This window comes from Silene latifolia, chromosome 4 (assembly GCF_048544455.1).
Source record: "Silene latifolia isolate original U9 population chromosome 4, ASM4854445v1, whole genome shotgun sequence".
Taxonomy (NCBI): Eukaryota; Viridiplantae; Streptophyta; class Magnoliopsida; order Caryophyllales; family Caryophyllaceae; genus Silene; species Silene latifolia.
The window spans coordinates 8,216,466-8,230,461 of record NC_133529.1 but is presented as its reverse complement, the minus strand read 5'-3'; the positions used below and the strand labels follow the sequence as shown (position 1 = coordinate 8,230,461).

Genomic DNA, 13,996 nt, shown 5'->3' with positions numbered 1-13,996 from the left:
TAATTTATATTTCCACCATGTTAGAGTAGTTGCATTTGTCTAAGGAGTAAGGGAAACCATGCATGACTAAGTAAATTGTAAATGTTAAAATGAGGCTAAGTTAAATTGATAAATTGTTTTTATCACATGTTTGCATCGTCACGTTTAATCTATGTTTAAAGGCCTTATTCATTGATTAAGTATGTTCATTCATTCTAAAAGTCGAGAGGCACGGAATTGAATTAGACAAAGCATGTGTAGTATGACGACCTAGTCATGGACGAGAGTTTCTCTAGGACCCGATCTATGGTTGACACTAATATCGTAAGGTGGGTGTCTTTAAGCCTAAACATTTATCGTAAAATCAACTTCCTAACTTGACATGAGCATTTACATAATTAGCATGTGTGACCCGACCTCCCTAGACATTTCATCTATTATTGTTTTATCACTTCAACCCAAACCAATTCAAACGTAATCGACCAAGGTAAAATTTAATCCATAACAATTAATTAATAACTTCCGTCTCCTTTGGGTTTGACCCCTAAGTACTACATTAATTTGTTGCCTAGGGTATAAATATTATCTTTGCATAGGTGTGCGATAGCCTATCAAATTTTGGCGCCGTTGCCGGAGATCGAACCCGGGTCACCCGCGTGACAGGCGGGAAAAATTAGGACCATCATCATCATCTTCCAATAGTTCTAAATTATTAGTTACAAAAGATTCACATTGGGAAGGTGGAAGAGTAGAAGCTTTGATAAATCGCTCATTTCTTTCTCGCATTTCTGTGAGCATGTCTTCGAGAATTTTTATGATACGAGCCTCGGACGCTTGTTGCTCCAAATAATCTTGAAAAAGCATTTCACGCCTCAATTCTTCTTGGCGAGCTACCTCCCGCAATTGACTTTGGCTAGCCATGAAATCAAAGAAATCTCAAAGTTCTAGACCCATCATGTAGTAGACACTCCCATTACTCAAGTTTAGAGCTATTTTCCGGGTCTCAAAATTCATGTCATTAAGCGCGAATTGAACCATGTAATCCCCATCAAGGACATGTCCAAAAGAGAGGAGACTATCGCAAAAATGGCAGAATCGGGCAAGATAGTCATGAAAAGGCTCATCTTGGAGTTGTGGGACGAATTCGTAATTCATTATGAATGGCCAATAGCTTTATCACCTACAAAAATATGCACTAAAACTACAAGAAAACCGTGAGATGATCCCAAGGAACAAGTGTTCCTCGAGACAAAATAAAATAAGATAAAATTCAACAATTAATTAGCAAACAAAACCGTCTCCCCGGCAACGGCGCCAAAATTTGATAGGCTATCGCACACCTATGCAAAAATAATATTTATACCATAGCAAAACAAATGAATGTAGTACGTAGGGGTCGAACCACAGAGAGACGGGAGTTTTTAATTAGTTGTTATGGAGCGAAGTTTATCTTGAGTCGATGCGGTTGATTGATTGATTGGTTGATTATGCAAATAAAATGAAAACAACAATAAAAAGAAATTGTCTAGGGAGGTCGGGTCACACATGCTAATTACGTAAATGTTTATGTCAAGTTAGGAAGTTGATTTCACGATAAATGTTTAGGCTTAAAGACACCCACCTTACGATATTAGTGTCAACCATAGACCGGGTCCTAGAGAAACTCTTTTCCATGACTAGGTCGTCCTACTACACATGTTTAGTCTAATTCAATTCCGTGCCTCTCGACTTTTAGAACGAATAAACAAACTTAATCAATGAATAAGGCCTTTAAACATAGATTAAACATTAAGGTGCAAACATGTGATAGAAACAATTTATCAATTTAGCTTAACCTCATTTTGACATTTACAAATTAGTTAATCATGCATGGCTTCCTTTATTCCCTAGACAAAGGTAAATTATTCTAACATTGTGAAAATATAAACTAAACTAATGCTAAATGAAATGATAAATAACATAACTAAAATAAAGATAAAATTACCTTGAATGAAAATAGAAGAACAATTGCAAAATAAATCTTGAACTTGATAATAGAAATGCTGTAACAAACTAATACAAGCTAAGCTAAACTAAACTAAACTACTAATATTTAGAGAGAATTTTGGAATAAAAATATATGTGAATGGTGGTGTCTAAAGGTGTGTGATTGTTAAGTTTTGGATAGCCAAAAAAAATTGTTAAAAATTTTGTTCCGACAAACATGCAATTTTCTCAGCTATAACTCGCTGTATTTTCGGTACAAGTTTGTAAGCTTAAAGCCTTAAACCACCGCCTTCCTACAACTATAAATAAAACTTTAAAAGTACAAAACTGAGTAAAAGGGGAAAAAAGAACGAAAAATATAAGAAATTTTACTGTGCATTAAGGGATTGATTGCAAGTATAGATGACCATGAAATGGAAAGGGCATTGAAGGGGACTATAACAACTCCCGGGTAGAGTAGTTACCCAAAAAATCGACTAATCAGACTTCGCGCCTTCTTCACTCTATTCTCTAGTGAGGGGAACTCGATCATATTATAAGCAAGATCCAGAACGATAGGGTTCCTTGGAATTGTCTGGAAAGCCGGAGGAAAAGCATCGATGCGTGGTGGTGCTTTTGTGTTGGGTTCACTAATTACTGCCTCGTATACATCAAGCTTCTCAGCAAGGAATTTATCCTGTTTTGAATGCAGTCAAGTTAGTAGAGCTTACACAAAAACAATGTATGATATGACGCCATACAGAATAACATGCTAATAAAATTAACTACTACCCTAAATTTTTCTTGATTTCTTGAAAGGAGGTTAGTACGTCTGAAATTATGTTTTTTGGATAAATAGTATTTTAAATGGCTAAATGTGAATATAAAAAGGCCTATAGACAACAGACTAATAATTGAACATAAATCAAAGGGAAATAAAAAAGTCCAACCACCATACAAAATACCAAGCAAAGGCCATTTAGGACGTCTAACATAACCGGCCAACATAACCCTATTGAAATTTGTGTAAAGCCTCCATATCCAAAATATTGTCATGCTTGACATATACAAGTGAACTTTGCTGATAAAAAAAAAAAAAAAAAAAAACTTTATCCCTAAACAATGTCATCAAAAAAATGTCATCACATCAAACATTGTTTTGTGTGACTGTAAATTTGTTGATTAAACTGGTAAAGCCTTCCATTTCAGTAAATTGGTTTTTTGTGAGACAATATGGTACCCGTCACAAGTTTGTGACGGATACCCTCCGTCATAAGGGAGAATTTGTGATCCACAGTAGGTCTCCCTTGTGACGGGTCGGATCTTGCGACGGGTATTTTGTGAGTGGAGATGGGTAGAGGGGACAAGGTGGGCACCCACCCCATGTGCTCCTTCTCTCACCCTTATGGGTTTTTTGTGAGACAATATGGTACCCGTCACAAGTTTGTGACGGATACCCTCCGTCATAAGGGAGAATTTGTGATCCAAAATTGCAAACTTGACCAGTTTAAGGATGGAAAATAGTTTGCGATCAAATTAATTTTTGACGCAGAAAGGAACAGTAGGTTGACTAAGTTAAGTTTTGATTATCTAACCCAGCCCTGAGTGGCTCAACCCTCTTCCATAAGAGCACGCCATTCAGGGAAATGCAACAATTTGAAAACTTATACTACTGTATTCTCTTAAAAATACTCCGCAACATATATTAAGCAGAGCAGCAAACCTTTTTATCAGCCCCAGTCAGAGTCATATTTGACATCTTTTTCGAAAGATTTTCTGGGACCTTCTGCTCTTCAATGATTCCTGTAGCATGTTCTATACAGATGTTTGATCTGCATTCACGATGAAATGTCCTCAACTCCTCCATCATCACCTGTCCAATCAAAGGAAAATTACGCAAATTCAAACTTACAGGGCAATACGACCCTCACATTTATACTGCTGTACATACTAATCCAGAGCACATCATTTTGGGCTTACCGATTGCATCCACAACACACAATACCTCGCCATCTGAGCATAGTATTATCATAGGACAAGAAACAAGAATTGGACATAGAAAATAGGAGAACAGAAGCCCTCATTCTATTCCTTTTTCCTTTTTTTACTCTTCTAGGGTGCTCTAGGCTTCTAAAGAGATTACTAGTTACGCTATAAGCTATTCAAGCAATATGCCATTTAACAGGTGTTGCCAATGCATGAATATGAAAAAGAAAAAATGATAAACAATGGACACAACTACACAAGAGAATGGAAAACCAATCATCTTTATACTAACCGGTTCAACATTCACCATGGCCTGCAATTTTTGCAAAACATCCTCTGCTAGAGAAAGAGCACGAGAATACAATGCATAAGCTTCAGCTCTCTTCCCTGCTAAGCTGTAGGATTTTGCCAAGTAAAAGCATCTGCAAAACAGTAGCAGAACAATTATAAAGAGTTCTGAGATGATCAGAAATAAAATAAAATAAAAATCGAAGTATATCTCTGAAAATTTCCAAACATATAGCTGGGTATGCAAAGCAGGCAGATAGTGGAATTGAATAAAAAAATAAAAACAGGAATCTGAACTCAAATATGGATTACGGCTTTGTTACAAAAGAAAACTGAAACTCCTGGTGTTTGTCGTAATGTACCGTGAGAATAAAAAACGGAAAGTATCGTTATTGAATGCATCTGTTGGTCTTTATTTACTTATCATATTTTATTAGACCAATTTCTACTCTATACTCCCGAAGAACAAACTACAGAGAATTTCTTTTAAATAATTTCGGGACATTCTTTATACGAAAGGAAGACCTATGAAAAACTAGAAGGAAACATGACACTGGTCTCTCACTCCAACTTTACTAGACATCTTGCCTTGCGCCAGTACCCATGTGCATGTCTGATACATGTCCTTCTACGTTGTCCAATACACTATAAATTCATTAGCATACCTTGATGATCAACTATCTATGATTCAACAATAGAGTGTGGCTTCTAAACTCCACAAACTCCAACGTGATGCACCATTAGCTCATTCTAAACACTATTCATTTTTGCGATCTAAAATAAAGGCATTCATTCACCTAAGTGAGCTTACAAAAAGAAAAACATTTTCAAACTTCCACGAATTGTTCCACTCTGTTGAAAGCATCTTTGGTCAAACAGTTCAGAATATGAATACTAAGTGCACAGAGACTAAGGAATAAATATTTACAGCACAAATATGAAAAAGTATTGGAGGACCACCTCTCTGCCCGGAAAACTGAGCTTTTGAGTGTACATTCATCAGCAAATACAATCTCTTCAGGCCTCCTATCCCTCCCAGAAGTGACTAAATCAGAAAGATCAGCTACATTCTGCAAATGGAAACAGCGCTTGCATAACATGATCTGTGTAGTCAATACGCTTAACCTTAAACAAACTGAAGCATGCTTACTTGCAGGAGTAAATCATACAAGCGAACAAGTTCCTCCGGTTTGGTGACTTTTTCATTTTTGTCATCACGGCTTCTAGTAAGCTTGCTCTTTGCAATTTTAACTAAAAGTTGGTTCCGCTCAATGGTACGCTGTCCAAGGACAGCACTTACAGCTTTGTCAAGCCCGTTCAGATCGTCCTTCACATTTTCAGCACTGCCTGCAGTGACCTATATTTAAATAAAATAAAAAAATCAGCAATCCAAATAGAATACTTAACCAGCTTTTAATATAATTTTATTACTAATGAATCATAACAAAAACAATGCATACCAAATCGTTGCGTATAGAACTCCTCGCATCGTGATAGGCTGTAAAAATTTTGTCATACACAGAGAGTTTCTTTTCGCCATGAAGTGTGTCTGCAGTTGGACCTTGGAGATCCTTCTCCAATTCCTGAGCTGATCACATGTCAACAAAAAGACATTCTTCCTATTAGGCTATCATGATACTTAATCACAAATGATTAGTTCTGAATGTGGTGACCATTACTCGGAATTAATAGCAAATTAAACTGTTCTTGTTTCACGGGAGTCGCCGCTCAATATTATGTTGAGGAGTTTCATGCCAAGTTCATGAGTACCGCCCCTTGATGACTTCATGTCCTCACCAGCAAGTAGTAAGCTAACATCTTGTAGGCTTTTAAAGTAGTAAAACTTGCCCCTTATTTTCAACATTCAAGTCTAACTATAGACCATGGTTACCGAATTCGCTCGGTGCCCTACGAATCGCGAATTGGTAAGGACGTATTCATAGCGAATTCGGTAACCATGGTCAGTAGACTATTGAATCAAATCTCAGTTAGGTCATGGTTAAGGTATCGGCAGATGGCAGTGCTGGCCTGATCCCGCTAAATGCAGTAAAATGCAGTCACGGTGACCTTCAAAACCTTTACAAAATGGTTGTCTTTCGGCATCACGACTTTGGGTCTTTGATTTAGTTTGTCAACTAACTTTCACCCCATGAATATTTAAAAAAAATCTCAAGAAATGGCAACGATAGTGAAAGTCTGAGGTTGTCTAGCTCGTTATGAACAGACTACACCCATGGTATGCTCTTATAGAATGTTTTTTATATGGAATCTAACTGTCTAAGTATATGGCAGTAATGGCACAATAGAATGTTCTCAAAACGATTCGCAAAATGCTGAGGATGGTGTGAATCTGGTAACCTAGTGAGACCACTCTTGGGAACATTGATTTAAGTCAACTCACTTATGAAATCTCAGACAGGAAATAAGAGAGAACTCAGATTCTCCCCTAAGCCCTTCCTCACTACAGGCCATATATGTTGATATCTAATTTAAGGAGGCTTATTGCAGAAAGCAACGTTAGCACAGTATCTAAAATGATTATTTATAGTACTCAGACACTTTCTCCAAAAAATAATTCCCTTAAATAGATATATTTTGCATCCTCTATTTGGCTACAGTCGTCCTCTCTCAGGACATGGACTTTGTCAATTAGTAATGAGCAGTAACTATTTAGCACAACATAAACTTTCCAGATTTATATGGGTACACAATAATTAGGCTGAGAACTTTAAGATGATGAGAGAGGCTTTAACCATAATATCCGACTTTATCTCAAATTCCTGCATATTACTAATTAGTCCTAAAACCTTACAGGTCTGATACCCCGAATTTGTTAATATTGCTCCCACAAAATCAAGCAGACATATTCTAGATAACAGATTTTGCAAATCAAAGGCCATGAAAATGGCAGAATACTGAAGCTCATTCTGTGCAAGGACATCATAAGTGAGTCGACTTTAAGCTACCTATAATACCAAATCTGGAAATAGTATTACCTTTGAGGATGGAAACTCTCGTCTTAGGGTTGGAAATAGGAAATCTGTGGCCAAGCCAATTGAACTCTGTCATGGACGCAGCCTGCTGAGTTCTTGCCTCCGCCATGACAGCCTGCATTAAACATTGTTATAGATAATGAGAATAAGAAACGAGATGACAAGTTTGAGCCCAGCTGAACATGGCAACACATGCTATTGCAATTACTTTAAGATGGTCCGAAGCTTGCAAGTAAAAAGAAGCATTGTCACAGCTCTGCCATAAAATGAACTAACTATTCAATGTATATGAAAAGTGAACATACCTCCAATTTAGCTTTAAAAAGATCGAGAGCTGGACCTTCCATTTCACCAATCTGCAGAAGTTCAGAAGCCTGCAAATTAGACTGGCCAATTTTGTGTAAGCAGTACCTAATGCTTGGTTCTAACTCCTCCACACGTTCACGGCATAGAAGCTGAAACTCAAGGTCTCCATACTTTCCGAGTTCCTCATAGACAGCCCTGTAAAAACAAGAGATGCTCCTATTGTAAAAGTCCTTTTATAAATGATCAAATCGAGATCATTTATCATAGTCATCAATCAAAGGACCTTCCAATGGTATACAGCCATCGTACTCAAAGAATATCTCAGCATCACATAGGATACAACGAACACTGAAAACAAACTTTACATATCGGCTAAACTCAGACAAACCTGGCACTCTTAAAGTTCCTAAGAGCGGTGTCCCAATTCTGATCTTGCTCGAACAACAGGTTCCCTTTCATATATGATGCATAGGCCTGTCCAGTGTTAGATATGAGTTATACAGTGCCATTTGGAAAATGATAGAAACTTCAAAGCTGTTATATAACAAATTCTTCAAGACAAAGAGCGTCTCTAATTCACTTGCCCAGTCAATCACCCTACCCTACATTGATTTCTCCCACGCCTTTGCTTTCCCCTTGTCATTATTAGCAAAAATGTAAAGCAAAAGTCTCCTTTTAGTGGCCCATGAACCTCTCTCATAACTAGTAACTTAAGTAAGTGTACAAAAATTTAAGTTGCACTAAACCCAAAACACTGTGAATTTGGAATATATTTCGGGGCATTTCTTCCAAATAAAATAGAAAAATCAAATGCGGACAAAAGCTGGTTAGGAGGTATCAAACCTCAGCTTCCAAAGAAGTTCGTGAATCACCCTTGATTGCACAAAGCTGTGCGAAAAGACTGGCCCATTTAACAGCCTTCCTTAACCTGCCGATAAGGTAGATACGCTGACGCCTATTTGGACCGTCTGGTAGCTGTCTTTTCTCCATGGCGTGGCTCCATGCTCTTTCAGCTGTATACAAAAGAACATGGAGAAACCTATTTCCAAATGACATAATAATTCCATTAGAATTGCATTGGGACAGATGGCATAGAAAGAACCACGGATGAGACGACAAAAGATCTTAGAAGATGCATGACTGCTAAAATTCACTTTCTCAATGCATATAAATGTCATGGTACAATTAGGAATGCACACCTCACATCGGTGACGGTGTTCTCAGTAATAACCTTCCGGCTATATTTGCCACGCCCATGGGTAAACTTCAAGGACTTGTAAAGTCTTCGCAAACGAGCTGTACAATACCTCCTATCATACATATAATCAAGTAAGCACATAAGAAAATAGGAAAATTTCAGTATGGGAAAGTGAATACTGTTAGATCAAGCGGTAAATCAAGCATCAATGTGTAAGGGGAAAGGGAACAAGATTCTTTCCAATTCAGTAAATGATGGAATCAGGAATCAGGTCAAGAAGTTATCAGCAGAAGGGGAACCACGAAGAAATAGATAAAAATGATTTGATAGTAACAACAAATTGATTTTTGTATTATTCCCCCTGCAATAAACTATGCAATCTCACATACAACATAAATACATGATCAGATCAACAATTTTTAGCTCCGGAAATAAGCTTAATAGACAAACTATCAAAAGCCCTACAAACTCCGCCTAGAAACCGTGTGTTAACCACTTAACCAGCAATCACTAACATACCCATTACCTAGCCTCACTACAACAAAGCAATCCTAACCTGACTGCTTAAAAGGCAAATTCAACATTAACATACTTGTATAAAAGAAAAGCGGACAGCCCTCCAATATTCATTTGTCACAATGGAGACTAGTAAGAAAACTTCCCATCAATGCCAACTGGCAAATGCATTAGCTCACATACCCCACAGCACAAACCATGGACTGGTAGTACAAAAATTACCCAATAATTTTCAATGATAAACGACAGCCAGGTAGATACTAATTGAGCAAAAACCAATATCCAAGAAACATGCTCACTGACCTCGCAAACACTTATTATCACATGCTCATCATTACCCATTTACCCCAACAACGAATCATGAAGTAGTGCAACTTTTTCTTTCTTCTACATGCTTGCCTTTCATCATTACTCAGACAGCAGAATAAACAAATCACCTAAGTTCCCTTTCTTAAATTTTTTCACGACCTTTCTTGTAGACCAGTTTTTAATCCCCCGCACAAAATGTGCCCATTATCTTGCATGCACAAATAATAAGCCTCGCCATTTCTCAAACCAACAACAGTCAAGCAAACCATGCCCATTTTATAATATGTGCTAAAACACACGGGGTCACCAATTACTCGAACAACACCAAAATGATCAAGTGGCGCAAAAATATGGCATTTAGTTTACCCATCAAAACAATCCCATTATCTAACATACAGTAATAGTCAAAGGTCACTATCACTCGAAAGAAAACACCGTAAACAAGTTGTGCAAAATTATACCTTTCATTTCACCCAACATAAAAAAAAGGATGAACTTATTTTCAATGGCTTAAGTGGATGTGCAACAGGCCACTAACAGAGGCATGTATATCAACAAAAGCCCACGGCACATCCACTTTACCTAGTAGATTATAGTTACCCTTAAAACGATGCCCATTATCAAGCTTGCACAAATCACAAATCTTTACAACCTCAAGATGATTTCGATAGCCATACACTCATTGTGGAAAAAAAATTTGTCCCACTATTTGAGAAATGTGTTAATTACCTCACGAAAAGCATGTGCATGCACTAATGGCTAGATAGGTTTCAACTAATGATATTTGGTGATGGGGACGAAGAACATGAGAACTATTCACAAACTGGGACAAGTTGTGAAAAGATAAATGAGAAAGAGTGAAAGGAAATACAAGTCCACCCATTAACTCCATTCCGTTAAGACAAATCAAACCAAACTTTAGCACAAGAATCAATATCACAGCCTTGATTTACTACCTCCTACAACGAACGGGGTTACAGAATTCACATACGTGACCTAAGCATGGGTGCGATTTGTTTACAAATTCATGTACAGTGTCTAACTTGATATTCCCAATATCTTTGATACTCTTATCTGTCTACCAAGAGTGACCATATCTGAACTGATGCGAATCCGAGAACCATGCTCATATTCGCTTACTGTTATCCCAATTACTCACCCGCACACAAATACTCCTACAACAAATTTCAGCCTTTCTAACCATACGACAATAACATCAGCAATACGATAAATACTCGACATTGTATCGCAACTCGTGATCATACCTGTAACGCATGTAGTCACCATGGCGCAATCCATGTTGCATTTGAGCAGATTTCAAGAGTTGCAACACTGACATTAATCAACAATCAACAAATCAAAATCAACCACCAGAAAGATAAAACCTAAAGTTCGGAATGCAATAAGAATAAATCGAGAATTGAGTAGTACCATTGATCGAGAATTTTTGATCGGAAGGTGTCGATTTCTGGACATCAACCTCCATTGCGGAAGCCGATTCATTTGGTTTTCCCATCCTTGATCAAAATGATATAAATCAACAATTGACGAAAATCGATCAAAAAAATGAGGAGAATTGAAAAGGGGCGGAAAATTTGATAAACCCTAATTAATTGCGAAATCGAATCGAAAAGTAAGGGGAGTGAATGTAGCAATGCGGGGATAAATATGAGCGATTCCAGGGAAAAAGAGTAGTTACCTGATTGATTAGAGAGAGTGGTTGAGTTACGACGAGGATGCAGAGCTGAAACTCTACTGTTACGGTCTATTTAGCTTGCAAGTGGGTGGGCTGGGCAGTATCTCCCGCCGGTCCAACGTGTCTTGGACCAAAATAAGAACGGTTTGGGTCGGGTCAGCTCGTGCCCAGTATAAAGGCGTTGCTGCGACTTAAACACGGTGGTCGGTGGACTGTGTCGGGTCCGGTCGTGCGTCGTACACTCGTACCAACCCACTAATGTTTTAATCTTTTGGGTATTAACCTACTAGATTTTGTGTCCGTGCGTTGCACGGGTTTCTTAATAATGTTTTATTTTTAACTGAAGTGATAGAATATGTAAGTTCTTGAATGTAAGAACGGTAAATTTGCTATCGTAAAGTAACTAATGACTTTGAAAATAAGTGTAGTGGGCGTTGTGAATTAATTTCAGTTAATCTCTCTAATTTCAATTAGTCTTTTGTACGATTGTGTTATTACTGCTCCGTATTATACGGTCTTCATTGGCATATTATGAAAATATTTATTGTCATCTTAGATGATGTATGAATGTATGATCGTGTTTGTCAGTATGTGGCTTTATATAGGTTGTGCCCTAATTATATTCAGCAAGTCTCAATTATGATGAATCCGTTATAAGCTTGCGAAGGGTCAAGTACTACTCATGTGTTTAGTTAAGTCAAAACAGATTATTATTTTACCTTCTCAAATTTGGATAGTTTTTGACGTGGTAGTATGTAGGACTCGAAAAATAGCTCTGATTATTTTACCCCATTAAATAATTAGATTATATTAACAATATGGTGAAAATTCAACATAAATGCAAATTAAAACTTAAAGCTACTTTTTCTTTTGAAAGAGAAAAGTAAATAATAGATTGAGTCGGCGGAAGTATTAAGCAACAATGAATCGTCACATTCAGATTAACCCTACACAACAATCTCGTGATGCAAAAAGTTAAGTAATATCCAATTACGATTCTCGTAAGATTAAACATGCAGCTAATTAAGTCTAAAAGATAGTTACTTAAGTAAATACCTCATCTTCATAAACCACAAAGAGAGTAACATACAAATATACAATGGATCTCTTTTCGAAATCAGTTGATTTAATTAAAAAGAACAAAATTATGCAAAACATTCATAGAAATCATCTGCAAAATTATTAACCCATCGTCTCCACAATATTTGAAACACATCACATATGGTTATTGTAATTAAAAATCCAATTCTTTAAATAAAGTTCAAACAATAAACTCATTAATCATAAAAAAATGCAATTAGTGAAGAACTTATACAATCATCTGGTACACACCGCCGCTTCCAGCCATCGTCTTGCTTCCTCTTCTAAATTGATTCTTATTATCAACAAACTGATTCATCACCTCCTGTAATAAAAAAAATACAATTTTTTATGAGATCAATAAATACAATTTTTTGTGAGATCAATAACAACGCAAGAAACAAACAAAAGATCACTTGTAAGCAAACAATAGAGAAGAGACGCAAGAAAAAAATTATGAAACATGAGGCGTTTTAATCTCTAAGATGCATGTATATATATACACAATAAAATTTTAGTGTTTGCATTAACATAGGTTTTGACTACTATGGATATACGGGTAACTTGATACATACATTAATATACTATCTTTTATTTTATCTTTTTTTAAGACTAAGATTTATTTTTGGTATTTATTAATGTGGTACTTATCTTATTTTAATTAGAGTGTTTCAAAAAACTTAGAGTGTCTAGAATTGCCTGAAAAAAGCCTCTTTTATATATATACATTGATTAGGTGTGTCAGCCACACCCACATTTAGCTTTTCGTTTTGGTTTTTAGGCGTGTCAACACAACAACCAAAGAATACTACCTTTTTTACATATTTAAAAGGGCGTTTCGTGGGCCAACACGTGGGTCATGAGTAGGCGAAGGACAAGGCGGTTGTGTCGCGTTTGTCTATGCACGGATTTTTTATTGAAAGCACGAGCAATCCATAACATTTCATACCGTGTTCGCCCATGTTAATCTCGTTTTATGCCAAAATGGGTCATGACCCATCATGGAGCGTGTCAGTCCACATCCGCACTTCCATCTCAACTTACATTTACTACTTGTAACGGGTCATGCGGCCACAAAGTAGAGTTTTGGCGGGTAGTAGCGAAGTAAGAGGAATAAAGGGGTGCATGGACGAGTTTGAATTTTCCCTTCATACTTGCTACCTGTTTCCATACCTACCATTTAAAAAAAAAGAGAGAGAAAGAAGAAAAAAGACATGATGTAAATAATGTAATGGTGGCAATGATATGTTTTATAAAGTTTGTAATCAATTTCTTATTGGAAATTTTGAATTTCAGAGTCAAAATGATGTTTTTTGAATATTTATACTAACTAAACGAACTTTTATTGAAAAAAAAAATTAGTGAATAAAAAAACAATGTAGCATATAAAAGTGTAAATTAGTAAGATATGGGTTTAGATTTTCACTTGTGGGAGAATATGATTTTTGAAACTTACTAGCTAAAAAGTCGTGCAAAGTTGCACGGCTATACAAAAAAATAACAAATATAATTAGTTGTTAATTGTTGTGTAGGCAATTAAAACATGACTACAAAGCAAAAATTCGTTAAAAGGAATCAGATTTGTCTTTTTTATTTTTATTTTTTTTTCTATCGACATAGAAATGAATAAAATGAAATCAGACCCAACATATAACATCAAACAATGAGGGGCATTAATGA

General features: G+C 36.5%; 1 protein-coding gene across 2 annotated transcripts; it reads right to left on the bottom strand.

The window, feature by feature from the left end:
* Positions 1-2,126: 2,126 nt before the first annotated feature.
* Positions 2,127-11,344, bottom strand: LOC141652801 (uncharacterized). 2 transcript variants are annotated; one of them, XM_074460400.1, is made up of 14 exons: positions 11,240-11,344; positions 10,972-11,057; positions 10,806-10,872; positions 8,717-8,827; positions 8,361-8,556; positions 7,906-7,991; positions 7,517-7,712; positions 7,215-7,326; positions 5,679-5,806; positions 5,369-5,575; positions 5,179-5,288; positions 4,223-4,352; positions 3,668-3,817; positions 2,127-2,641 (listed from the first exon to the last, which is right to left on the bottom strand). In XM_074460400.1, exons 2-14 carry the CDS (start codon positions 11,054-11,056, stop codon positions 2,426-2,428), a joined length of 1,794 nt encoding a protein of 597 aa, XP_074316501.1. In that variant the 5' UTR covers position 11,057; positions 11,240-11,344; the 3' UTR covers positions 2,127-2,425. The 2 variants fall into 2 exon arrangements, with proteins under 2 accessions (XP_074316501.1, XP_074316502.1); XM_074460401.1 differs by lacking the exon at positions 11,240-11,344 and having other exon boundaries at positions 10,972-11,233.
* Positions 11,345-13,996: the final 2,652 nt, after the last annotated feature.